Below are 25,555 nucleotides of genomic sequence, written 5' to 3'. Positions count from 1 at the left end.
TATATTTATTTATTTCTGGCCACACTGGGCCTTCGTTGCTGCACTCAGGCTTTCTCTCGTAGCGGTGAGTGGGGGCTACTCTCGTGGCAGTATACAGGTTTCTCATCGCAGTGGTTCTCCTGTTGCAGCTTTCAGGCTCTAGAGCACAGGCTCAGGAGTGATGCACGGGCTTAGCTGCTTCTTGGCATGCGGGATCAACCAGGACCAAGGATCGAACCCGCGTCCCCTGCGTTGGCAGGCGGACTCTAACCTCTGGACCACCAGGGAAGGCCTTTCGTGTACTGCTTGGTCAGATGCTCATGATAGCCCTGGAAGGCAGATATTCATTTCCCTGTTTTATAGATGTATTATTTGCTTAAGTCTGCTGTAACAAATTACTACAAATTTGGTGAGTTAAAACAACAGAAATTTATTCTTTCATATTTCTGAGGCCAGAAGTTCAAAATCAAGGTGTTGGCAGCATTGCACTCCCTCCAGAGTTTGGTGGGAGAATCCTTCCTTGCTTCTTCCAGACAAGACTTCTTTACAGGGGTGGTTGTTTGATTAGTGGAACTGGTTCACAGAAAATGAGGGCTTCCCTGGTAGCTCAGCTGGTAAAGAATCCACCTGCAACGCAGGAGACCCCAGTTCAATTCCTAGATGGGGAAGATCCCCTGGAGAAGGGATAGGCTACCCACTCAGTATTCTTGGGCTTCCCTCATGGCTCAGCTGGTAAAGAATCCACCTGCAATGCACGAGACCTGAGTTCGATCCGTGGGTTGGGAAGATCCCCTGGAGAAGGGAAAGGTTACCCACTCCAGTATTCTGGCCTGGAAAATTCCATGGACTGTATAGTCCATGGGGTTGCAGAGTCAGACACAACTGAGCGACTTTCACTTTCACTTTTTCACAGAAAATGAAATTTGGTGCCCTTGGATACCCTAGGAACCTCAAACATCATTTCACCATTACTGTTAGCGTGTTACTATGAATTACTTTGAAGATATTAGCAGACCTCTTAAATGAGAGTCACTCGTTTATTCTCCATGTGATAAGTGGGGAAACTAAGGCCTAGAGAAAGCAGAAAAGCTAATGGGAGAATTCCAGTTACAGCCTGGATGTCTGGATTTGTCATCTATATTATAAGCTTTTAAAGTATGAGTTGTGATCAAACATTGAAGTTGGGCAAGTAGTTGTCAAAATGACTATTTTTTTTCCTATTCACTAATTTATTTATCTGTTTATTTTAAAACTTTTTATTTTATATTGGAGTATAGCAGATTAACAATGTTGTGATAGTTTCAGATGAACAGCAAAGGGACTCAACTATACATATACATGTGTCCATTCTCCCCCAAACTCCCCTCCCATCCAGACCGCCACATAGCATTGAGCAGAGTTCCCTATGCTATATAATAGGACCTTGTTGGCTATCCATTTCAAATATAGCAGTGTGTACATGTCCATCCCAAACTTCCTAATTATCCCTTCCCACCATCCTTACCCCCTGGCAACCATAAGTTCCTTCTCTAAGTCTGTGTGTCTATTTCTGTTTTGTAAATAAGTTCATTTGTATTATTGTATCATTGCTTTTAACTCCTCTATTTTACATTACAAAGAAATTCTTGGTGTCTCCTTACTGTTGAACTCCTGTTCCCTGGCTCAGGTGCCTTTGACATGTTGGTCCCTCACAGCCATCTGTTCGCAGACCTCTGATGAACAGTGAATAGTCCCTTCCTGCTCGTGGCCCCAAGGGCCCGTGAGGACAGACGTGCCATCATCTCATCTGGACTCATCCCCTGGCTTCCAGCATCAGCCTAGGTGTTTCTGTGCTTGGTTGGTACCTTTCCCTTCTCTTCCTAAGTTCACTTCTGAACTGGAGAAGTAGAGCCTTTAAAAATGACTTAACTCCCAAATCTGAACCTCACAGCCAAATGGATGACTATGGAATAGAGGTGGTACCCGGCCACAAGTCTGGTGAACATTCGCTAATCTGAGTCCTACAGGATTGCTCTGTGCTCCGCCGGTGGATGTGGGTTGCAGCTATCTTGGGAGGTGACCTGCAGGATTGAGAGGGACAGGTGGGGCCCTCCTCTGTCCTCAGCCTCCCTTCCCCTGACTGTCAGCCGTGGCACAGCGCATGCTGACACAGTGGAACATGCCCGCAGCCACACCTGGCAACCAGGAAGCTAATATCTGCACCCCGTGCTTATGTGAAAGCACCTGTCGCGTAGAGAAAGTGCCAGTCTGGAGCCCAGTTTGGTGAGCTAGTTTGGAGAGCAGGCGGGGAGACTCTCCAGTGGCTGGTCTCATCAGACCTGGGATCATCTCTGCGTTATCATGGGTGTCATGATCATCACACGCTCTCATCCCGAGGCCTTGTGCCTTGAAGAGCATTGTTTAATGACAAGTTTTATTCTTGGTACCAGGCCTCCCCGGTGGCTGGAAATCAGATCAACAGGCTCTCATGAACGTCCAAAGAGGAGGCTGAGCCACAGTCTGCTAACCAGTGGGGGTGTGATTAGACACCGTCGGCTCCGAGGACATCCCAGCTCCCCCATGCTGCCTCACCCGCTGGTCTTCCCTGCCCCTTGACAGTGGTGCGCAAAAGACAGAGCACGTGTGCCCCCAGCCTCCCCAGACCTTGCTGGCTCACCAGCTGTCATTGGCAGGCCTTTAATGGGCTTGTGAAACCCAAGAACCTGACCTGTTTCTCCTCTGGGGAGACAGTATAACACAGGATGCCCAATTGGGATGAAGGATTCGGGAAACTCACCTGTACAGGCCCGACTCTCTGTTGTCATCCAAGGCAGATTGTTTTGGTTCTTCCAGTTCCCAGAATCTCGGCTCTAAAATAAGTGCAGAGAAGACAGTAGGAAGTGATATTGCAGCATTTTCTGCTCACTTACTTAGCTTTTTCCTTCCTCTAATTTTAGCTGCTTTTTCTGCCCACCGCCATCTCTCCCCCTCCCCATGCTGGCCCTAAAGGTATAATCTCTGGGACAATATGCCCAAAGGGTATATTGACTCCAGAGCGACAGTCAAATTTCTCAGATGGTTGTAATCAGTCAATAAACATGTTCTGAGCAAGCGCAATACACAAAGTCCAGTGCTTTTTACAGACTTGTGGCTTCTGGAGGAATCCATGCCCTCAAGCGGCTTCTAAACTAGGTTGAAGAGCAGATCGTGTGAATCATGTCAGGCAGCATGGGAAGGATGCCGTGAAACCAGCCTCATTAACCTGGGAATCTGAGGACGAGCTTCAGAGGCATCCATCAGTGCCCCAAAATGGCTTGTATCATTTCATGTTTGCCAACATGCACATTTGGGGGGTGGTAAGTTTATTGCTTTCACCAGCTTCACCCCAACAAGTAAAGAAATTTGTAGACAATCAGACTTCATGGAAGAGTGCTCCTGATAACTTCGATTATCATTATAACAACATTTCCTTGCGCCAATGGGACTTAAACTGAATCTTAGGAAATATATTCTGGGAAAAGTAGGGTGGGAGGTGGGCCTGAAGGAAGGGGCTCCCAGGAAGTATCAGGGAAGACTGTCACACTCAGGACCGGTGATCTTCAGTTGTCTCACTGCTGCCAGTCTCAGTAAAATACAGATCTGTGAAATGGTGATCACGGCTGCCTCCCCGAGCTTTTTGGGCCTTTTTTTTTTTTTTTTGGCTCACTTTGTATCCCCACCCCTCAGCACGGTGCTTGACTCATATCACAGTGGACACGAATCTGTATTTGATGAATGTGTGAGTTCACCAAAATAATCAACGTGAGAGGGCTTGGTAAACAGCAGAGGGTTGCTTCAGCTAAAGATCTGAGTTGCTAAGTACATGTATTTTGTGCTTTGCCAGCAGCCTGCACTAAGTGTCTTCTCCCCCTTGAAACTGACCCTTCCCCCCCCATAATGGGGCTCAAAGGGCCAGCCCATCTGATGGAGTGTCTGTGGGCCGGCCAGATGAATGATGGCAGCGTCGAGCACGCTGACAAGATATGCGGTTGCCTAAGAGCGCAGAGGTGACCTCAGTCTCCCCAGGGCCTGGCCTCTCACCCCGGCGCCTGCTGACGCGCGCACACACCTGCAGCCCTTCTCTCCTCCAGGACGAGGAGGCCACGTGAGCTCCTTTGCTGCCCTCGTCCGCACTGAGGGCTGGAAGGATGGGCAGGAAGGGGCGCTGCCGAGCCTCTGCTTCGACTCCTCCTCACCGGCTAAGCAGGACCACTGAGCACATCCCCCCTGCGGCCTCTCGGGACAGTAGAAATGATCAGATGCTCCTTTGCTGAGCACTTGCTTGGGAAGGGGCTTCCCTGGTGGGTCAGCTGGGAAAGAATCTGCCTGCATTGTGGGAGACCTGGGTTGGGAAGATCCTCTGGAGAAGGAAATGGCTACCCACTCCAGTATTCTTGCCTGAAAAATTCCATGGACAGAGGAGCCTGGCGGGCCACAGTCCATGGGGTTGCAAAGAGTCAGACACGACTGAGTGACCAACACTTCACTTCCCTTTTGTATCCCCAGCCTCCTAACCCCTGCTTCCTCACAGCACCCTTGCTAAGAGAGAGAAGATTGGATCTCTTATCAATTTTTCTTTTTTCTTTTTTTTATTAGTTGGAGGCTAATTACTTTACAATATTGTAGTGGTTTTTGTCATCCATTGACAAGAATCAGCCATGGTTTTACATGTATTCCCCATCCCGATCCCCCCTCCCACCTCCCTCTCCGCCCGATCCCCCCAGGTCTTCCCAGTGCACCAGGTCCGAGTACTTGTCTCATGCATCCAACCTGGGCTGGTGATCTGTTTCACCCTAGATAATACACATGTTTCGATGCTGTTCTCTTGAAACATCCCACCCTCACCTTCTCCCACAGAGTCCAAAAGTCTGTTCTATACATCTGTGTCTCTTTTTCTGTTTTGCATATAGCGTTATCGTTACCATCTTTCTAAATTCCATATATATGTGTTAGTATACTGTAATGGTCTTTATCTTTCTGGCTTACTTCACTCTGTATAATGGGCTCCAGTTTCATCCATCTCATTAGAACTGATTCAAATGAATTCTTTTTAATGGCTGAGTAATATTCCATGGTGTATATGTACCACAGCTTCCTCATCCATTCGTCTGCTGATGGGCATCTAGGTTGCTTCCATGTCCTGGCTATGATAAACAGTGCAGCGATGAACATTGGGGTGCACGTGTCTCTTTCAGATCTGGTTTCCTCGGTGTGTGTGCCCAGAAGTGGGATTGCTGGGTCATATGGCAGTTCTATTTCCAGTTTTTTAAGAAATCCCCACACTGTTTTCCATAGCGGCTGTACTAGTTTGCATTCCCACCAACAGTGTAAGAGGGTTCCCGGATCTCCTATCAATTTTTCTTTTCTCCTGGGTGCCATCCAACACACAGAATGGCTCCTCAGCATAATCATGATTTGTTTGTTGTTTAGTCACTCAGTCGTGTCTGATTCTTTGCAACCCCATGGAGTGCAGCACGTCAGGCCTCCCTGACCTTCACCATCTCCTGGTGTTTGCTCAAACTCATGTCCATTGAGTCAGTGATGCCATCCAACCTTCTCATCCTGTCGTCCCCTTCTCCTCCTGCCTTCAATCTGTCCCAGCATCAGGGTCTTTTCAAGTGAGTCGGCTCTTCCCAACAAGTGGCCAAAGTATTGGAACTTCAGCTTCAGCATCAGTCCTTCCAATGAATATTCAGGGTCGATTTCCTTTAGGATTGACTGGTTTTATTTCCTTGCTGTCCAAGGGATTCTCAAGAGTCTTCTCCAGCACCACAGTGCTGGAGGAATCAATTCTTTGGCACTCAGCCTTCTTTATGATCCAACTCTCACATCTGTACATGACTACTGGGAAAACCATAGCTTTGATTAGATGGACCTTTGTCAGCAAAGTGATGTCTCTGCTTTTTAATACACTGTCTAGGTTTGTTATAGCTTTGATCATGATACTCCAAGAAACTTGGGCAGGTTGGGAATGGGAGGCATGTTTAAAGGTCATGGTTGAAGGTGACAGGAATTCCCAGAACAAGTTAAGAAAGACAGGGGTGATTTCTCCCTAGAACAGTTCTCCAGGGCAGATGCTGCTGATAGAATGAGCTCCCAGCTAAGGACTAGCAGCCTGTGTTCCAGATCTGTCACTCAGAGACCCTGAGCCTACCCCTGAATCTCTCTGCACTTTTAGCTCCTCTTCCGTATGCTGGAGTGGTACCTGTCCTGCCTCTCAGGATCGTGATAGTCAGCATCTATGATGATGCTTCACATGGTGTAAACTTGTTATTATTAACATATACACGAGCATACCAGTTATGTGCAGAGTACTCACCATATGCCATTTATCTAACACACACCCTGCAACACCCCTATGAGATTGTATTGTTTTTCCACTTTTATGGATAAGGAGTCAGAGGCCCAGAAAGATAATCAGCTTGCCCAGAGTCAGTACACATACAGCTCATCTGTGTGGATCCTATATTTCTGCTTCCGTTCTCCACTATAACACTAACTCCTGATCTTTTTCTCCTGTATCCTGTCACTTTGTCCCTTAAAATATTGCAGACTCCTCTGGCCTTCACCCTCTGTCACGGCCTCTGTCCTGCACACTTTTTGCTCTGACACCTGCTGCATTGCCTTGCTGTGTTCTTCATTTGGCTTCTGATATTCCTCCTGGTCCTGCTCTCAGCTTACCTGCCGTGACTTCCAAACACAGTCCATACACACCTTAACGGAGCACCTTTCTCAAGGCAGGCACCATGCTCTTGCAAATGAGAGAAGGAACAGTGGTTCTCTTTCCTTTCCCAGGCTCTGGGACATCTCTGTCCATTAAAAAGAAGCAGCAGCAGCTGCCACCTCGGCCCTGAGCGCAAAGGGAAGAGGAGTGTGCCCGTGTATTCTTGTTATTCTCCTCTTCTGTAAATTACTAGGCATAGACGTCCCAGGCAGACCCTTCAGAGGAACACTAGTGCTGTAGCTCTTGATCTTGTCAACTGAGAGTGGGGCAGTGCTTTAGGAGAGCTGGCAGGAACCTCACTTAGTCTCTCCCCTCCTTTGACACAGGGCAAAGTGTTATTAGCTCCACTTCAGACATGGAAAAGGGACAAGCAGGGGCCTGCCTCTCCCCACCTAGTGAGTGGGCGGTGGACTCGCCAGCCCGCTGGGTGTCGTCAGTCCCTGTGTGTCCTTGGGGACTGGGCACCTTTGAGTCGTGGTTGACGCTGATACTGAATGTGGGCTCCGGGGCAAGACGAGCACAGCCCAGGCCTCTGGAGGGCTGACACTCTGAGCACTCCGGCCCCACCGCCTAGCGCCCGGCTCCCCAGGCCCATCACCTGACCCTGCCCAATGGGGAGAGGATGGGGTACGGGGCAGGTCCCCGTTCCAGGGTCCCACCTAGCAAGCTGATCCCCGGCAACCCCCGCCCCAGGTGGGCCCCTTCGTGGGGAGATGCATTTATAGACGCTGCCCATTCCTCCGGCACCAGGAATCCACCCTCGAATTAGGCAGGAGATAAATCAAAGCCAAACTTGGCTGATGACATGCAGGAGCCAGGAGTGACCCCAGCCACACATAGAAACCCCAGCGGACTGGCCAAGGGCCTTTGTCTGGTCAGGAGAGCCCAGGATTATCTGGCCCTCTTTGCTGATGTATGGAGTCACCGGCTGTCGGAGTGTTTACGAATGGTTATCACCTCGATGCTCGGGCCGTTATCAGAGGCAGGGCCGCCTGCCGGGGCTGGGGCTCGCACCCTCTCTATTACCACCTGTCATTGGCAGAGAGTGTGCGCTGACGCTGCCCAGTCCAGACTGCCGAGGGAAGATAGTTTCTGACGGCTGATCAAAGAGGAGAAGCAAGGCCCGATAAAAAGAGTGTGTGTTGCTGTACTTTTAACTTTGGGAAACATTGGCATTTGCATTTTTTCCCCATCTTCCTGGTGCTGGCAGGAACCAAGCCCAATAAATGTGGTGGATTCAGTTACCTAATCACTGGGGAGAGAGTATGTGCTTGAAGTAACAGAGCATGACTATAATCTCCTTCCAAGAGAGAGTGGCTGAAATAAGCTTTCACAGAAGATTTGCTGTATAATAAAGTCAAATCATTTAAAGGTAGCCTTTGAAGTGATCTTGCACGTAAAGTCTAAGCTTGGCATTCAGCAGAGCGCCGTGTACTCTTTGGAACTGGGGTGCAGCTTCCGCTGGAGGAAAGATCTTTGTAGAAATGCTGTCACCCAGCCCTCCTGCTGCTGTCACCCCAAATGGTGCCCCGTGATGCTCATATCCTGGGGAACTCTGTGCAGTGGAGGAGAATGAGGTGTAGACTGAGCTGTCAGGCCATCCAAGTCCTTGAACCAAACTGGCCCACAAACCTGCTGTTAAATCTTGGGACATAACTTTTCTGAGCTTCAGATGTAAAACGAGGACGTTTGGTATAGGTTAGATGCTATAGTGGCTTTGAAAACATTTTTTTTTTAATGTGGACTAGGTAAGCCATTTGAAACATGAAGCTTTAGGGGAAGCCCTGTTGCATTACCAGAGTCAAGTAGGGGAATTTTGCTTGAACCTGGGCAAGGAATTCGCTGCCCTTGACCTCCAGCCTGAAGTATTCCCTGAAGACTTCAGAGGAACCCTGCAGGTCCTCAGAAAACAGTTCAGGGCATTCCCTGGCAGTTCAGGGGTTAGGATTCTTTTTGGTTAGGACTGTTTATGTTTTCACTGCTGAGGGCCCAGGTTCAATCCCTGGTCAGGGAATAAAGGTCTTAAAAGCCACTCAGGAGGGAAAAAAAGAAAAAGAAAACAGTTCAAAAACTACTAGCCCCACACCGTGGAGGTCTCCATGCCCTGAGCTGGTGGCGTGAGCTGTCTTGCTCTGCCCTGAGCATCCGTGTTTCATGGTGTTACCTTCTCCATCCTTCAGAAGGGCTGAAACAGGCCCCGGGCGGGGGCGGAGAGGTGGCGGTGGGCCAGCGCCGAGAACAGCCTGCCCTCGGCAAGGTGACTCAAGTCGGATGTCCCCATGTGCTGCAGGTACCTTGGACCGGAGTGTGACCCTGCTGGAGGTGTGCGGGAGCTGGCCAGAGGGCTTTGGGCTGCGGCACATGGCCTCCACGGAGCACAGCGAGGAGGGCCTGCGGGAGCGGCTGGCCGACGCCATGGCTGAGTCCCCCAGCCGGGACGTGGTGGGACCCGGAGCAGGTAAAGGTGACCTCGCACTCCTGGCCTGACGTGGTCGCGAGCGGCGCCTGTGGGTGTGGAGCTTCTCTGCTGGGAGAGGGTGCGTGTGTTTGTCTTAACCCCCCATGTTTCTCTAGTTAACACTCTGGTTGCCATCCATTCTGGAAGCTTCTGGTATTGGTGCAGAGGGGAGTTCCCATGGAACCAACCCCTGCTCCATGGACTGATGCCTACAGACTTGCTGTGGTTCCACCACTGTGTTCTATAGGCGGTGCCCTGAAGGGCAGCCTTCTCCAGGGGAAGGGACCGTCTTGCGCCCCTAAGGTTTCAGCAGCCCCTGACAAATGCTAAGGTTGCACCTTCCTCTGTCCTGCTGTAGGCTTTATAGATTGGCGAGTGTCAGTGGGCCCTGTGAGCCCCAAGGGGCAAGGATGAAGCAGGCAGGGTTGGTGTGACCACCACCCCCCACCCCCACCTGCGCCAGACAGCTTTTTCTTACGCTGCCTTTGGCCTTGGCGCTGTTGTCTGCCACTGAGTCCAGCAATTGAGAGCTCGGGCAGTTTCTTGCGTCCTTAGATGATTGGGTGAGCCGTGCCCCAGGCAAGCAGCTCTAAGCACAAACACACACATACACGTATGCACTGAGGAAACGCCACAACCCTTCCATCTCTACAGAATTACAGTACAGCCTGCCTCTCCTTTTTTCTAAAGCTCCTCCTAGACATGTGTGTGGTTAGTGATGGCTCTAGCTCAGCGTTTATGTCCGAGGAGGACCACGCGACAGGCATCTCCTCGGTGTTCTGAGGTCACCAGGGGATGGAGCGCAGATCCTCAGATCCTGGCTGCAGGTCTTCCCGCTCTTGCCTGCCTGAGTCCTCTCCAGCCTGTTGTCCTTTCCTGTGAACCGCTCCATCCCCACTCCACGCACCTTCTTGGAGAGAGGATCCCGGGGAGGAGAAACAGACACGCCTGGGGCAGGAAGCAGGACCAGCAAGACTGAGAGTCAAAGCATTTTTGGCAGATCTTTGGGTTTAGTGGTTAAGTTTTCCCTCTCTTCTTTCCCATCCCATTCAGTTCCTCTGTTTCTGTCCTAAGAGGATAGAGACATATTGTCCTCAACTCTATCTCCACAGCACTAGCTTCATGCCTGCGCATAGCGCTCATGTGATAATTGGCAAACGAACAGAACAGATGCAAGAGAAGGAGTTGGCTAGAGATGGAGAGGTGCCTTATCCAGCCGCGGGAGACCGCCGTCTCTGAGGACCAACCCCTGCCTCCCCCTGCTCCATGCCTCCTTCTCCCCTGAAAAGGGGAGCTGCAACCAACTGTGTTCTACCCCTTGATTCCCACACACACAGGCACACCACCTCTCAGCCCTCCTTGTAAAACCCTCCAACTTGGAGTGGCAGGTCATCACACCATTGTTCTCCCACCTGGACCCCGAGGTGAGGAGCAGAGCCATTATCAGGGGACTTGAACCCCATTTGGCTTCCCTGGTGCCTCAGATGGTAAAGAATCTGCCTGCAATGCAGGAGACCCGGGTTTGATCCCTGGGTCGGGAAGATCCCCTGGAGGAGGGAATCGCTACCCACTCCAGTATCCTTGCCTGGAGAATTCCATGGACACAGCGGCCTGGCAGGCTACCGTCCATGGAATCACAGTTGGACACAACTGAGGGACTAACACTTACTAACCCCATTTTGCTCGGAAGCTGGCCGACAGGAAGAAAAGCTTTTCCCTTCGTGAACATCGCTCGCGGCCCAGCTTTCCCCTGCACCCCTGGGGCCCCATCCAGCCCCGCCCACACCAGCGGGGCCAGTGGCAGCGGACACTCGTCCAGGAGCCACTCTTCCAGGGCCAGAGCGGCTCAGGGTCGGCCTGCCTCCCAGCCGCCTTCCCCACGGAAGCCCCGGAGAACCCGGCCATATCACCCAGCAGTCAGACGGGAAGGTGCGCTCAGGCCGGGCTGGGGAGCTTCAGCCTGGCACAGGGCATTAGTAACCTGAGAGAAGCTGGCAGCGGTTCATCTGCCGGACAGCTGAGGGGTTCAGGAGTCTTTGTGGCCTTAAGCGGGTTCATGAAATTAAAACAGAGAGAGGGAGAGAGGAAATTAAAACTGCCTGACCCCCAGGTCAGAAAATAGGAGACGCCCTTTGAGAGCTGAGAGATTTCATTTTCCTCCCCAAACTGTCACCAAATGGGATTCACTTGGTTTACTTAAACATGTGTATATGCGTGTGTGTGTATTCACACACACACACACACACACACACACACACATAGATATATAAAACTCTGCCTTGGTTTTTTATTTTTTCAGATCTTTTATTTTTGATGTGGACCATTTTTTAAGTCCTTATTGAATTTGTTATAACACTGCTTCTCTTCTGTGTTTTGGTATTTTGGCCTTGAGATATGTAGTATCCCAGCTCCCTGAACAGGAATCGAACCTCTCACCCCCTGCATTAGAAGGCAAAGTCTTAACCACTGGACCGCCAGGGAAGTCCCATCTCTGCCTTGATTTTAAAGGTCACTAAGTAAAGCAGATATCGTGGAAGGTTAACCTGTTCTGCTCTGCCTTTGTTGAGATTCGGTCTTCACATTTCGCAACTCCAGATAAAGTATCAGCCTATCAGGGCAGCCGTGGGTCCTAGAAAGGGCAGGCTGACACCCCACAGCAGAGTCAGCCTACTGCCCGGGGATAGCCAGGGAAGCACAGTGCGATGTGGTTGAGAATTTCCTGCAAGTCACCCTTTGCTCAAAGGAGCCTACCAGTCCCCGTCTCTCCTTGCACAGCCTGCTTCTCTGGGTGGAGGACAGGGTGACCCAGGCATCTACCTCTGTTGGTTACTCTGAGGCGGCAGAGATGATCAGTTCCTGTCATGCCTCCAGCAGGTTCTTTGTTTAGTGTACATCTGGGACAGGTGGCCTCTTTATCAAGGTGTGAATGGCACATGCTTTCATGACCCCTGATGCCAAAACCCACTGTATCCGTGTTTCACTGTTATACAGATTTAGCCATTGATGTGCTAGTAAGTTAGAGAGGGCAGTGGCACCCCACTCCAGTGCTCTTGCCTGGAAAACCCCATGGACGGAGGAGCCTGGTGGGCTGCAGTCCAGGGGGTCGCTAAGAGTTGGCACGACTGAGCGGCTTCACTTTCACTTTTCACTTTCATGCACTGGAGAAGGAAATGGCAACCCACTCCAGTGTTCTTGCCTGGAGAATCCCAGGGACGGCGGAGCCTGGTGGGCTGCGGTCCATGGGGTTGCGAAGAGTCGGACACGACTGAGCGACTTCACTTTCACTTTTCACTTTCACGCATTGGAGAAGGAAATGGCAACCCACTCCAGTGTTCTTGCCTGGAGAATCTCAGGGATGGGGGAGCCTGGTGGGCTGCCGTCTATGGGGTCGCACAGAGTCAGACACGACTGAAGCGACTTAGCAGCAGCAGCAGCAGCTGTGCCAGTAAGTGTTTAACAGCCAGCTCTGCAAAGGGAAGCAGGAAAGTCCTGATTTATAGCATTTGGGCATTTCCATAGCAGAGAAGCTCCCATTACAGCCAGTTTCAGGATGTCAACATGATGTCAGTCATCTAGAAGAATTCCTGAAAGTGTAACAGTCAGCCAGCTCCAGCATTCCACTGGTAAGCTGCACCATAGTACAAAACAGGTCTCCCCCATACTAAAGCAAAACCTTTCAAAACCGTACTCTTCCAAGAACGGTATGTGAACCAGCAGCAACATCTGTGTCCGGAAGCTGATTAGAAAGGCAGAATCTCGGGCCCCACCGAACCCTGCTGAATCAGCACCTGCACTTGGACGAGATCTCTGTGCATGGGGCTTCCCTGGCGGCTCAGACAGTGAGTGCCTGGAATGCGGAGACCCAGGTTTGTTCCCTGCTTGGGAAAGATCCCCTGGAGAAGGAAATGCAACCCACTCAGGTATTCTTGCCTGGAGAATTTCATGGACAGAGGAGTCTGGCGGGCTACAGTCCGTGAAGTCACAAAGAGTCAGACACGACTGAGCGACTAACACTTTCACTTTCACCATGCATATAAGAGTCAGAGAAGATCTGTTTTAAAATATGGTTGACTATGAGGCAGGTGTTGGCTCTGTCTTCCAGGATGGCTGCTGACCAAGTAGTCTATGAATAATTAGATCACATGTGGGATTGGCAAGTCCAGCTCGAAAATAACTGACTGAGTTGCTTTCTCTCTAACATCATCACATCTCTCGCACCTGTTACCTTTCCATTGTCCCCATTCAGCAAAGCAAAATTTAGGTCAAGCCAACTCTGCTTGCACACTTCGGTGGCGGAAGAAGAGTCGTGAACTGTTTAGATGGATCTGCGCCCCTCTGCCAGTGTACGGTCTCTACTCCCCAGTGAACCCAGGCAGTCCTTCCGCATTTTTTTCTGATTCTCAGTTTGCACTCCTCTTTCACAGGAGACAGCAGTGCCTAGAACAGTGTCTGGCACATGGAGGGTGTGCAGTAGCTGCTGGGTGAATGGGCTCCTGCATTTAACCTCTATGTTAGCAGTTTTGCTGTGGCCCCTGCTTTACTGCCGTGGCTTCCAGCCTGCTTTCATTCCCTTAGAGATTCTCCAGGTCTCTGGTCCTCTGAGAGTTTGTATTTTATTATTTGTCCCATGTTATTGCTGTTTATTAAGTATGAATTAGTCTGCTTTTTATTCAGCATGGAAATTGTGCTCCATCCATCCACCTTCTTCATGGACACTATTTCAGATTTCCTGTTCCCCTCAAATCTCTTACCCCACCAGCTTGTCTCTCCCACTCAGAAGAGAATGGTCAGCATTTGAGAAATCCCTTGGCCTCCTGCACCCAGACCCTAAAAACCTTCCCCTTTCCTCCTGTCCAGAGGAGGAGCAGTCCCTGCCCCCAGCCTGCCCAACCACAACACCCATCCTCCCCAGAGTCACCCCTGAATATCCATGTTGCCCCAGTGTTGGCCTGGGGAGCCAGGCCCAGTGATGGGAGTGATCTCCCTGCGGTTCCTGCCTCACCTCACGCCTCTGGTTTTCTTCTGCCTCCAGCTACATCTCCATCCTTTCCCTGAGTTTTCTTCCTCTGTCAGCCTTAAATCCATATCTCAAGGCCCTCTCTCGATCCTTTCTCCCCTCCCTCCCTCCATCCAGGGCCATCTCCTCCGCTTCCCTGGCCTCAGTTACTGTTCATAAACCGATGATTTCCAAAGCATCTCCAGGTTGACTTGCTCTCCTGATCTCCAAGCCCATCTCTCCAGTCCCCTGCGCATGACTCCTCTGCCCTCAGCTTTGTCCTTCTCCTGGATTCACAGCCTGTCGTGCACAAAGTCCTTCGTGACCAGCCACTGCCCTCTCTCCAGGCTCCTGTCCCTGCTCTGGGTGAGCCCCGGCTCCGCTGAACTCCCCGGAGGGTCCCTGAGCACACGTGCTCTCTCTGCCTGCGGGGCCTCTGCACATACTTCTCCTTCGGCCTGGAATGCCGTCTCCCGCAGCCCCCTCCCTTCTCCGTCACTCCCCCTCAAAATAACTTGACTAATTCCTGCTTAGCAGACATTCCTTTCAATATTGCCTTTTCTAGAAAAATAGGATTTTTTTTTTTCCATAAGCAAAACATTTACTTATTCCAGTCGTTTTGTGTCTGAGGGCAGACATAACCTGGGCTTCCCTGGGGGCTCAGCCATAAAGACTCCGCCTGCCAACGCAGGAGACGTAAGAGATGCAAGTTCAGTCCCTGGGTCAGGAAGATTCCCCTGGAGGAGGGTACGGCAACCCACTCCAGTATTCTCGCCTGGGAAATCCCGTGGATAGAGGAGCTTTGTGGGCTATAGTCCGTGGGGGTCTCGAAGAGTCAGACACAACTTAGCGACTGAACAACAACCATAAAGATAAAACAATACAAAAAAATTTTCATAAACACCTGGATACATATTAATTCCATTGTCCCTTTAGACTTTAACTCTTTCAATCACTATTTAGCTAAACCTTGTCTTTTTTTTTTTTTTTTTTTTTGGCTTTCTCCCACATCCAATAGCAAAAGCCCTTAGGCCTAATTCACGGGTCCTGATCAGCTGCTTGAAGTATTCCTGACAGGTGTCTATTGCAGGCTGCCTCCCCTGGCTGCTGTTGACTCTTAGAAGCTCACTAAGTCAGCAGTCACGGTCAAGAGGGACCATCTCTTCCCCATGACTGTGGCTTCCTACAGTCCTGGGAACACTGTTTCATTCTCCTTTTTGATCACAGCACTCAGGGTAGGAAAGAGGCTGCAGCTTTTTCTGTTTAGCGTCTCTTTCTTTCTTTATAAAGTATTTTTTAATTGAAATATAATTGATTACAATGTTGTTAGTTTCCAGTTACAGCAAAGTGATTCTGTTATACATACATATCTATTTTTTTCAGATTCTTTTCCCATATAGGTTATTACAAAATACTGAGTATAGCTTGGGATTAATATATATACACTACTATATATAAAATAACAAACAAGGACCTACTGTATAGCACAGGGAACTGTGTCCAGTATCTCTTTAACTGACTCTATTCTAGTCCAGAAGCAGTTACTCTTGGGGATCACACTAGGGGCTCAATCTTTACCTCTTACCTTCCATCGGAAATAACTTACTTCCTTACTCAAATATACTTTCTCTCAAATATTTCTTACTCAAAACTTTCAGAAAACAGTAGTATGGGCAAAGCACTCTAGGATTATTTTATTTCATTCTTTTTAATGCAGTCTGGACCCACTAAATTGATTTTACAACACATTGATGAATTGTAATCTAGTTTGGAAACCAATGCTCTAGTTTACTCTGCTAAATCCTCTGAGTTTTCCTGAATGTGTATTAATTACTCAGCCAAAAAGGCTATGAGATTATTTTCAACTAAAGGTCTTCCAAAGATTTCTGTCAGAAATCTTTACCTTTACTCTTTGAAAAGGTGTAAAGGTACTTTGAAAAGTACCTTTTTTCCTTCTTAACGTGGAAAGCACATTTTGAGCAGTGTGAAGTTTTTAAATGATCACAGGAAGGGTTCAATAAGTGAATTAATAAATATCCACTGACAACCTATGTTTTGCAAAAGATGACTCAAAGCACTGTGTGTGTGTGTGCGTGCTCATAGCTTTCATTTCAGGACTGTAGGAATTCAGCTCTCAACCAATTTAGTTATTGGTACTGGAGTCGACCCGCTAGGCACCCCAAAACATATAACCCAGCACGCTGGACCCTGCATCCTTCCTCTAGGATTAGCTGCTCCAATGGACTTGGAACTCCTGCCTGCCCCGCTGCTGAGGCTCGGGGACGTTTTCCTGCTAAGGCAGCAGGAGCCATAATACCCCTCCCATCTCAGGTGCCAGGTGATCACGTGACTGTAATTGCAGGCGCGGGGGCTGAGTTAATTCTCTTAGCTTTTAAATTTTTTCTTTATTTATTGTTTTTGGCTGTGCTGGGTCTTCGTTGCTGCGCGGGCTTTTCTCTAGTTGGGGCGAGCGGGGGCGACTCCCTGGTTGCGGGGCACAGGCTTCCCACTGCAGCAGCTTCTCTTGTTGCGGAGCGCGGGCTCTGGGGTGCGTGGGCTCAGTCGTGGCGCAGAGGCTTAGTTGCTCCACGGCACATGGGACCTTCCTGGGTCAGGGATCAAGCCCGTGTCTTCTGCACTGGCAGGCGGACTCTTTGCCACTGAGCCACCTGCAAAGCTCTCTTAGCTATTAAACATCCCTACTCTCCAGCAAGCACCGTCGTCCAAGCAATTTGGCCAGTCCCCTGGGTCCTTTTGTGCTTTACCTAGCTGGGCCCTAGATTTTCCCCTCCTTCGGTGTCTTTACAAATGCTTTCAGGGCCCCCCTCCACTGCCTCCTCTGGAGACCCTGCCGTCTCTCTGGGGCTCCCCTGGTAGGCGGGCTCTCCGAGATGCCCCTGGGCACAGTTCCTGCCCCCAGAGAGGGAGGAAGCTCCCCCTCCCTCACTTTCCTCCTCTCTAAGGCCTGGGAGAGGGAAGCCATGAAGTGTAGTCACCGTTGGCCTCCTGTTCCTTCACGTCCTGGCTGCCGCCATTCCCCTACTGAACGCTTCGGTCGCCTCATTTCCTCCTCTCTCTTGTCCTCAAGGCCGCCACCTCCCAAACGGCTTCGACGCCTCAGGCTCCATGCCACCCGTGCAAATGTCCTGTCACACCACAGCTCGGCAGATGTCCCTTATTACGATGGACAGAGGAGGAGAAAATGAAAGCTTTGATGGGAAATCATGATTCAGAGCTGTGGGATTAAAAGGAGATGTCCAGAAAGAATTTTTGGTTCTTAATATCTGGTCACCTGAGTCATTCCCGCCCATTACTCCCGAGAGGGGAACCCCAGAGAAGGAAGGCACCCTCATGTCAGGGCCCGCTCTCTCTGTCAGCCCTCCTGGGCCCACAGCTGACCGCCTTGGCTCCTGCCGTCATATTTCAGAGTCCCTTTCGGTCTCTCGCACCTTCTCAGCCTGCTCCCCCACACCCCCTCCACAGTCACCCCACCTTCATATTTCATGCCGACACCCTCGCCCATCATCCCCAGCACGAGCCCTGCTGACCTGTCCAGGGGCCTGCTGCCCTCACCCCTACCCAGCCCGCCTTTTAGACCAGGCTCTAATTCCCCCTCTCTCTGAACGTCTGCATTGCCTGTGCGCTGGACGCTCAGCCCAGGACAGGCCACGCGTGTTGCCTTTAACATCAGTGAGCCGCAGCTTATTCCCTTCTCCAGCCCACTGGGGTAAGGCTCAGCTCCGGCGGTCCTTCCAGCCCCTCCCTCAGCTAGACTGCCCGTCCGCTGCGTCTTAGCCCAATTCCGGATCCTTGGACTGAACCCAGTTCATCTTTGTCACCTCTAACCAGCAGCCTTTTCCCTGCCCAGCATCCAGCAGTGGGAGCAGAGCCGAGCTGAACCCCAGTTAATGTTTGCTGAATGACTGGGTGGGTTTTTGTGGCTCCTGAGAGGTCAGTGAGAGCCAGTCAGGGCAATGGGAAAAGAGATTGTGTTTAAAAGGCACACTTGTTGGTTCCTGGCCCATTCTAGGTGGGTAGTTTCTCCTGCCCCCCTCCTTCCCTCTGCCCCCCACCACCCCCCACACCCCTCTCTTCTCCTCTAAGGCTGTTGAAAGCCCCAGGCAAAGCAGAGCTACAATGCGGAAGTTTGGGGCTGAGAAGCATCTCTGCTCATTTCTCAGTTGCCCAAAGTCGACTTTGAATTCTTTCACCAGAGCACATCGATTCCTATCTACAAGGAGGAAGTGCCCCCGTAACCTCACTGGTGAATCTGCAGAGTCCCCTTTCCAGGCGTTGCCTCAACAGGGAAGCAGATTCCTGTGGGAAACGGACAGGTTTGGGCAAAGGGTGGAGAAGAGCCGCTGGACCCCCCAGATGAGGGCCCTTCTCTGAAGACATGAACATGGGTAAATGGTTAACAAAAGGAAGAATTCCTCTCTGTTCCTCCTCCTCTGCCAGAGAATTCACCTTTAACCGTTGACCTTCCTGCGAGGTGTAAGATCTGAACAAAGTTGAACACAGTCATGGATGGTTAAATACCCATCTTTCCCTTCGGCCCCTACCTCTGCCCTTATGCCTCAGAAGATGGTCTGAGGTGTTTAGACCACCCCCGAGGTGGGCTGGCTGGTGACGGAGCAAAGACAGACACACACAGACAATGAACGTTGGAAATGGCCCTCTGACCCCTTAGGAAACCAGAGCCTGAGCTCTTAAAGCAAAAGAGAGGCCCGTGCCTAGAAGGCCAAGCCATGCCCATCAGACTGGGTTTAACAGAAGGAGGCGTTTCCAAGCACCCACACCAGAGTCAGCTGTCTACCCTCTGACATTGGGTGACTGTTTCCGGCTCACTTCTCTGTGAAGCCCACCCCTGCATGCCCCCCACCCCGTGGCCAGACCTTCAGGCCCACTCCAGAAGGCATTCTAAGATGTGTTGGCAGAATCCCCCCAGGCTTCCCAGACCTCCCCTAGCCCCCTCACACGTGTTTTATTTTGTGTAGCCCAATAGCTTGCAATCCCACCCCTCCATGTGCTTAATTGAGTTTGCAGAGAATTGACATCCTGTTGCTTCATTTGTTCAGGATGCTTTTTTTCCATTCGGTGCCTGTGCCTGCCCTGGCTGGGGGCCGGGCCTCATCTTCCTGGCCTGTTCCCTTCATCTCCAGTTGGCCAGGAGCAGTGTGCACGCCCCACTTTGATGTGTGTGACGGGTGCTGGCCTTCGGGCTGGGTTAGGGCCAGGAGCGGGTGGGGCCAGGCCTACCAGGGCCCCTGCCTCCATGCGGGCGTGGGCCAGGTCCTTGGACGACAGCTTGGAGGGTCTTGGGTTTCATACTTGATGCCTCCCCAAGCCACTGGGAGCTGGACGTAAGCATATGGTTCATGCATCAGTGCACGTCGGAAGGCTTCTCTAAGCAGCCCCCTCACCCTGCCCAGCAGGTTGGAACTTCAGGCCTGGTCTCTCCATTCATAGAGCCTGAGAGAGGGAAGAAAACCCGAGGGGCTGCCCACGTGCTGGCAGGACCTCCACAGCCTTCCCTGCTTCCACCCCCAGGCAGGACTAGGAGGAAGAGCAGAGGGGCGAGGACAGACCAGTTTGGGCTGGTGGGAAATAGATGAAACCCTGCACGCGCCCAGCCTCAGAACAGACCACAAGCATCCTGCACAGCTCCCAGTGATCAAATCAGATTCTGATCTCTCTTCCCCTTGATCTCGGCACCGGCTGCTCCCTGCAGGGTCCGTGTTGCAATCCTCTTTAAAGAAATATTTTATTTTCGATACAGACACAGCCCTTGACGTAGCAGTAAAAACCACCACCCCTGAGAGACACATGGCTGTGAAGTGTGTTGGTATGTAACTTCCTGTCTTTGCCTACATACAGGGCTTCATCCCCTGGTCTTCTTTGTCCCCACCACCCCCCACCCCCCCTGGTGCTCAGGCTTTGGGAGGCATCAGAGTGAGGGCAGGAGGTTGACTCAGACGGGGAGTACCTTCTGGCCGTGGCCGGGTTTGGGGTGGGGAGTAGTCGCCCTTGTTCCCCCAACAAGAGTTCCTTTGAGAACCTCACTCCCCGCCCCCACTTTTAAGATGGAAGTCAAACTTTGGGACTCTGCAGCGCGGAGCAGAGAGGTCACTAGGCTCTAATGCATTTACCATTGACTGCCCCTCTTGTAGTGCGTCTATTAGAGAGTAATTTGATTTGTACCTATTCATTTGCAGTCCCTGCAGGAGCCTGGAGCTGGCCCCTAGTATAATTGGTGCTGTCTCTATTTTTACATCATTAGATTAGCCCCGACTCCTGGCCACTTGTTGTCTGCGCTTGTCTGTCCATTTATACAACCTAATGTAACACAAAATTCATTACTGATCACATTACTTTCAACTCTGAAGCCAGCCTTGTGATAAACATTTGGTTAACCCCTTCCTGCCCACAGGAGGGTGGGGGGCTGACAGAACAAATGCACTTCCACTCGACAGGCAAATCAATATCTTAATACAGCAAAGTGGAATTGCATTTCTAGATTTGTTATTCCTCCTGGAGGAGCAAATGGAAAAGCTCGTCTGAGCGAGCTGAATTGAATAATGAATAGAGCCCCGGCACCGGCAGGCAGTCTGCACAGAGCACAGAGGCTGACCCAGCGTCTGCCCACCTTCTCCTCTGCCACGGGCGGCACCACGGCGATTAATCGAGACTCGTAACTATGGGCTCAGGAGCCTAGGCTGGGACCCTAACAGGGGCCACAGACACCTTGACCCCAGTGCCAATGTCTGGGCTAGGCTTGGCCTAAGACGACTGATCTATGAACTGGGTTTATTTCCTTAAAACCTTCACTGATATGAAGGCACCAGACACATGGCCTTGGCGGTCATGCCACCCAGAAATTAAATTAAATCCATTACTAACCGTTAACCACTTGGAACCAGATATACAAGATTCTTCCTATTTAGAGCCAGGTCAGCAATACTGGGATCGCCGTGTGTGCTGGGCCCACCTCCAGGGAGAGTGTCTTTGGTGTGGAAATGCCTTGTGAGCCTAAAAGTGGTCTGAGAGCTCAGATAGGGATGTCGGTGAGCAACCTGGCCTAGAGTCATCAAGGGACCTCTCTTGAATCTGGAAGATTCTCGCTTACCCCCATCAGAGTTATCCCCTCCCCAGCCCCCGTTTGTCTCTGGGGAGCATCCACACCCTCTTGAAATCATTAACTCGAAGGACAGATTGTTTCAAAAAGAATAATACCTTGACTTATTTTATTTAAAAAAAAAAAGGCTCATAAAGCCTATACCACAATGATTAGAAAAATAGACATAGAGGAAGTAGAATGGAACCCATTATGGTGAAAGTCGTAAATCCCTAAGTAAAAAGAAGCCGTAAGCTGAAGGTGCTCAGTTGGGAAGGGAAGCTGGAAAAGGCAAGCCAGCCCAGGGAACTGTGCTTGAATTCAGGCAGGGGCTGAACAGGAGGCCAGGAGAGGCACCAACGCCTCGGGTGAGTGGGCCTCCTCACTGTGGAAGGGGCCACCCTCATCCCACCAAGGCCAGGTACCTTGGACCAAGCTGCCCATTAACCCGTTTGGGGCTGTGACAGGCCAGAGGTGACCAGCAAGCCCCTGCCACTTGGTGGCCCTGGGGGTCCCTTGGGCGGGCTCCCTGGCTGCCCCTGGCCGAGTGCATCCCTCCTCCATGCGTGGGGGGTGGGTAGCCGCCCCCCACCTCCAGGGGGGCTCCATGGCAGGCCAGAGATGCAAGATGCTCTGAGGAGCTACAGAGAGGGGAATCCCTCGGCAGGGTGTCACAAGACCCCGCACATCCAGATACTGGTGTGTCCCCAGGGCAAGCCTGGGTCCCACAGCTGTGTGCCCAGGATGGCTCGCCTCCCTGCCCCCAAGAAGCCTGCAGGAGCTCTGGCTTCAGCTGTTCCTCCTTGCGGGGAGGGCCCTGGCCCCTTCAGCCCCAAGAAAACAGAGCTGAGCACAGGCCCTTCCTTGGCGGAGCAGGAGGGATCAGCGGCCGGGAGGAGCGCCGGTCAGCCACCGGAGTGCGAGACAGTGATTTCTTAACCCTGGTGGAAGGGGGGAAGCCACATCTTACCAAACTCTTCCGCTGCGTCGGAGAGAATTTAATTACGTTTGGACGTTTGAATGGGAACCAGATGTGGCTCGAGCCCTTCAAACCAGCCACGTTCGGGGAGCAGCGTCTCCCCTGCGGTCCGCAGGCCGCCGCTGCGCCATCTCACAGCCCCAGAGAGGGTCTCGAGAAGACTCTGCTTCAGGAGGCAGGGCAAGTTGAGGCCGGCTGCCGGACTCCTGGCTCGCTGGGACAGTTTCCAAGCCCTGTGTCCTCCCTGGAGCCGTGCTGAGTGGCCCATTCACGGGGCGCCATGTGCAGGCGCGTGCAGAGGAGGCTGTTCCAGAGCCGGCCAGGCATCCCTCAGCTCCATGCCCCCCTCCACCTGCCACGGCTGTCTCAGGTGCCATCTGCCAAGGTTCTGCCCGCGGGCTGTGCTGCTGGCCTGGGGCTAGAGGGGGCAGTTCAGGCCTTCCTGGGTGAGGACTGCTTCTCCAGGGGCCTCGGAGACAGCACCCACAGCTCTCTGGCCAGGACCCCACTGCAGTGACAGTCCCTCCCACGCCCTCGGGGCTTATCCTGTTTCTCGAAGCACCTTCACGTCCTCCTCTCTTTAGAGCCTCACACGGCCCGTGAGGTGGCCAGGGCAGCCGCTGCCCTCCTGCCTGACCGGTAGTAAAGCGGAGGAGGGCTGCGGGGACTTGCCCATGTCATTCAGTCTGCGGCAGAGCGGGAGTTAGGGCGAGTTCTCGGCCGCCTCTTCCCCGCAGCCACTGGGAGGAGGGTCAGCGCCAGGCTGCTCATCCGTCTGGCTGATCTCAAGCACGTTTCAGCCAGATTTATCACATCTCAAAACCGGGACCATGAGCCAGATGGGCTCCGCCTTTGCCGGCCCCATGTATAATACGCCAGGACAGGACTCACTCTGCCTGGGCCAGGATTTACAGTTAGACTGATGGTAGTGGCCCCGAGAGGGTCCCTGCACGCGGGTGCTGCTGGGCGGGCGGATGGGGGGTCCTGCCCTCTTCCCCTTAAGCCAAGACTGAGTGGGCCTGGGTCATGAGGGGTTCCTGGGAGTGGGTCTCCCCCTGCCTGGAGCTGGTGCCGTGTCGTGGCTGTGGTGGGAGGGGCCTCGGGGAAAGGCTGCAGCCCCCAGACCCCAGCCCACCTCCTGGGTAACCCCCTGTCTAAGGCTGGGCAGGGAGCTGCTTTGTTTTGGAGCTCTCATGCTCTGCTCCCTGTCCCACCCCCAGCACACGCATGCCCACACACACATGTACGTGCATGCGTGTACACACACTTACACATGTGTGCACACGTGTGCACGCATGCGTGTGCAAACCTGTACATACATGTGTACGCGCATACACACCCAGGTCCAGGTGGAGGATGCCTTTTGAACACAGACCCTGCCTCATTCTTCAGGCCTCCACCCCGCCCCCTCTTTTTTCCTCTTTGATTATTTCTTCCCCAGCATTACAGCATGTGCCTCTTGTGTCATCCCCACTGGGCCCACCAGGAACTCCAGGATCTAGCCTACCTCTCTGCCCCTGCCTCATGTATAAATGCCAGACTGGCCCACTCTCACGAGTAGGGTTTTTCCACAGGCCTGAGGACCTGTCCTCGTGGAGGGAAGAAAGGGGCTGTGTCTTTTCCTCCAGATACAGAGAGGGCTCTCCACCTGATGGTCTCCTTAGGCATCCTTTCCAGGTATTGATCCTGCCTTTCACCTTCCAAGGGAGGGGTCAGTGGATGCCCAGAAGGACTGAGGTCTCCCTTAGACCCCAAGTCTCCCCCCAAACCCTGAGGTTATTAGGCACCCAGGCCTGGCCCCAGTGGTACAATTCAAGGTACCCAAGGCAAGAGCAGCAACTATTTGCCCTTAACATTTGGAGCTGGGGAAGGGGAGGGGCAAGGGGCAAGGCAGGCCATGTGACCTTGGCCTCATCTTGTGATGTTCTGGGTCTCAGTACCTGCGGGAAGGTCAGGAAAAAGAGCTGGGCAGGGAGATAAGAAAGCAGGTTTGCAGGAGCACTTGGGTTGGAAGAGACTCCTGCCAGGAAGGAAGGTGTGTACCTGCAGACTGGCTGCAGGACTCGGGCCTTTGGCACAAGCTCTTAGGGACCCCAGGCTGAGTGTGCGGCGAGAGGACTGGAAGTAGGCGGCCTAAGTGCTCAGACACAGGTGCGAAGGCCCGGAGAGTCCCAGGCCGTTGTTAGCCATCTTTTCATCCACTCCTTCATTCCATCGACCAGAGCAGGGTTCCCCTTATCTGAAGGTGGAAGGGCCTTTTCATCCTCAGCCCCTCGACTATAGGAAACTGCCCTCCTTCCTTCCACAAGCAAGCCTGGGAGGGGAGCAGAAACCCCTTGCTGGAAGAGAAAGAGGACACCTTCTCAGCCCCACCCAGCCCCTAAGACCTGGTGTGGGTGAGGGTCCCTGGTCTGCTGGCATCTCTGCCGCCTGGTGGGGGTGCCTGAGGGTGGGACCCTGAAGGGCCGAGGGGGCAGGAAGAGCAACGGTGGGTGTGTCCAAGTGGGAAGAAAATCAGGGCCCCCCTGCAGGCCGCCTCCTCTTTAACTGTGGCCCTTTTAACCTCCTGAAAGATGCCCTGGGGCTGAGGCCGGCTCTGCCCACAGTGTGGACAGAGCTGTCATGTGGACAGAGCTGTCAGAGTTTCAGAAGGTGATCTCAGCCGACTCCCCGCTCTTTCTCCCTGAAGAGCCCCCCCCACCTCCCCGAGTGACACTCTGGAAGAGAGGACAGTAGTTTCCAGGCCCAGGGCTGCTGTGAGACAAGCAGCCCAGAGCCACGTCCCCCAGGACCACTCCCTAGTTGGCATCCGGTTCATCTCTTTGGGTTCTTCCCGCACCGGAAGCTGAGCCCACAGGAGGCAGTCAGCCACCCCACCCCCACCTCCTCTGCACCTGTCTCCGCATCTCAGTCTACACAGTGGGTCCCAGGCCCTCGTTGGCAGGCCCCCTGTTGATAATGTCCATTGCTTGGGCAAGAGCCCATTTGGAACCATTTGCTGAGCTTGAAGCCTGTGGTCCCCTGGTCTCCTCCCTGCTTATCCCCGGGGGGCTGCAGGAAAGATGCTGAAGATCTGGGTCAGAGGATCCCTCCCGCTGCCCCCAGCCAAGACCCCTCACCGCGGGAGGGAACCCAGATCACTTCTGTTTGCAGACCTCCTCTGAGCTAGGCCCTGGGCAAGATGGGCAGTTTGGCTGGCTGCTCTGTGCTCTGCCCACCCCCGTCACTCCCCAGAGGTACCACTGAGCCCAACCCAGACAGGGGGCTTAACCACAGGTCCTGCTGAC

General features: G+C 52.4%; 1 protein-coding gene across 8 annotated transcripts in view; it reads left to right on the top strand.

The window, feature by feature from the left end:
* The window catches only part of BCAS3 (BCAS3 microtubule associated cell migration factor), a 581,826-nt gene that overhangs the window by 549,382 nt on the left and 6,889 nt on the right, over nt 1–25,555 (top strand). For 4 of the 8 annotated variants that reach the window (XM_070478583.1, XM_070478586.1, XM_070478584.1 and 1 more), the window contains 2 exons: nt 9,012–9,179; nt 19,955–20,020. In XM_070478583.1, the coding sequence (XP_070334684.1) occupies nt 9,012–9,179; nt 19,955–20,020 (234 nt within the window). The remainder of the gene's footprint in view (nt 1–9,011; nt 9,180–19,954; nt 20,021–25,555) is intronic. The other 4 variants (XM_070478587.1, XM_070478589.1, XM_070478588.1 and 1 more) reach the window with 1 other exon arrangement.

The sequence above is a fragment of the Odocoileus virginianus genome, chromosome 17 (genome assembly GCF_023699985.2).
Source record: "Odocoileus virginianus isolate 20LAN1187 ecotype Illinois chromosome 17, Ovbor_1.2, whole genome shotgun sequence".
NCBI lineage: Eukaryota > Metazoa > Chordata > Mammalia > Artiodactyla > Cervidae > Odocoileus > Odocoileus virginianus.
Note: the sequence above shows the minus strand (reverse complement) of the source record. Positions and strands in the feature narration are given on the sequence as shown.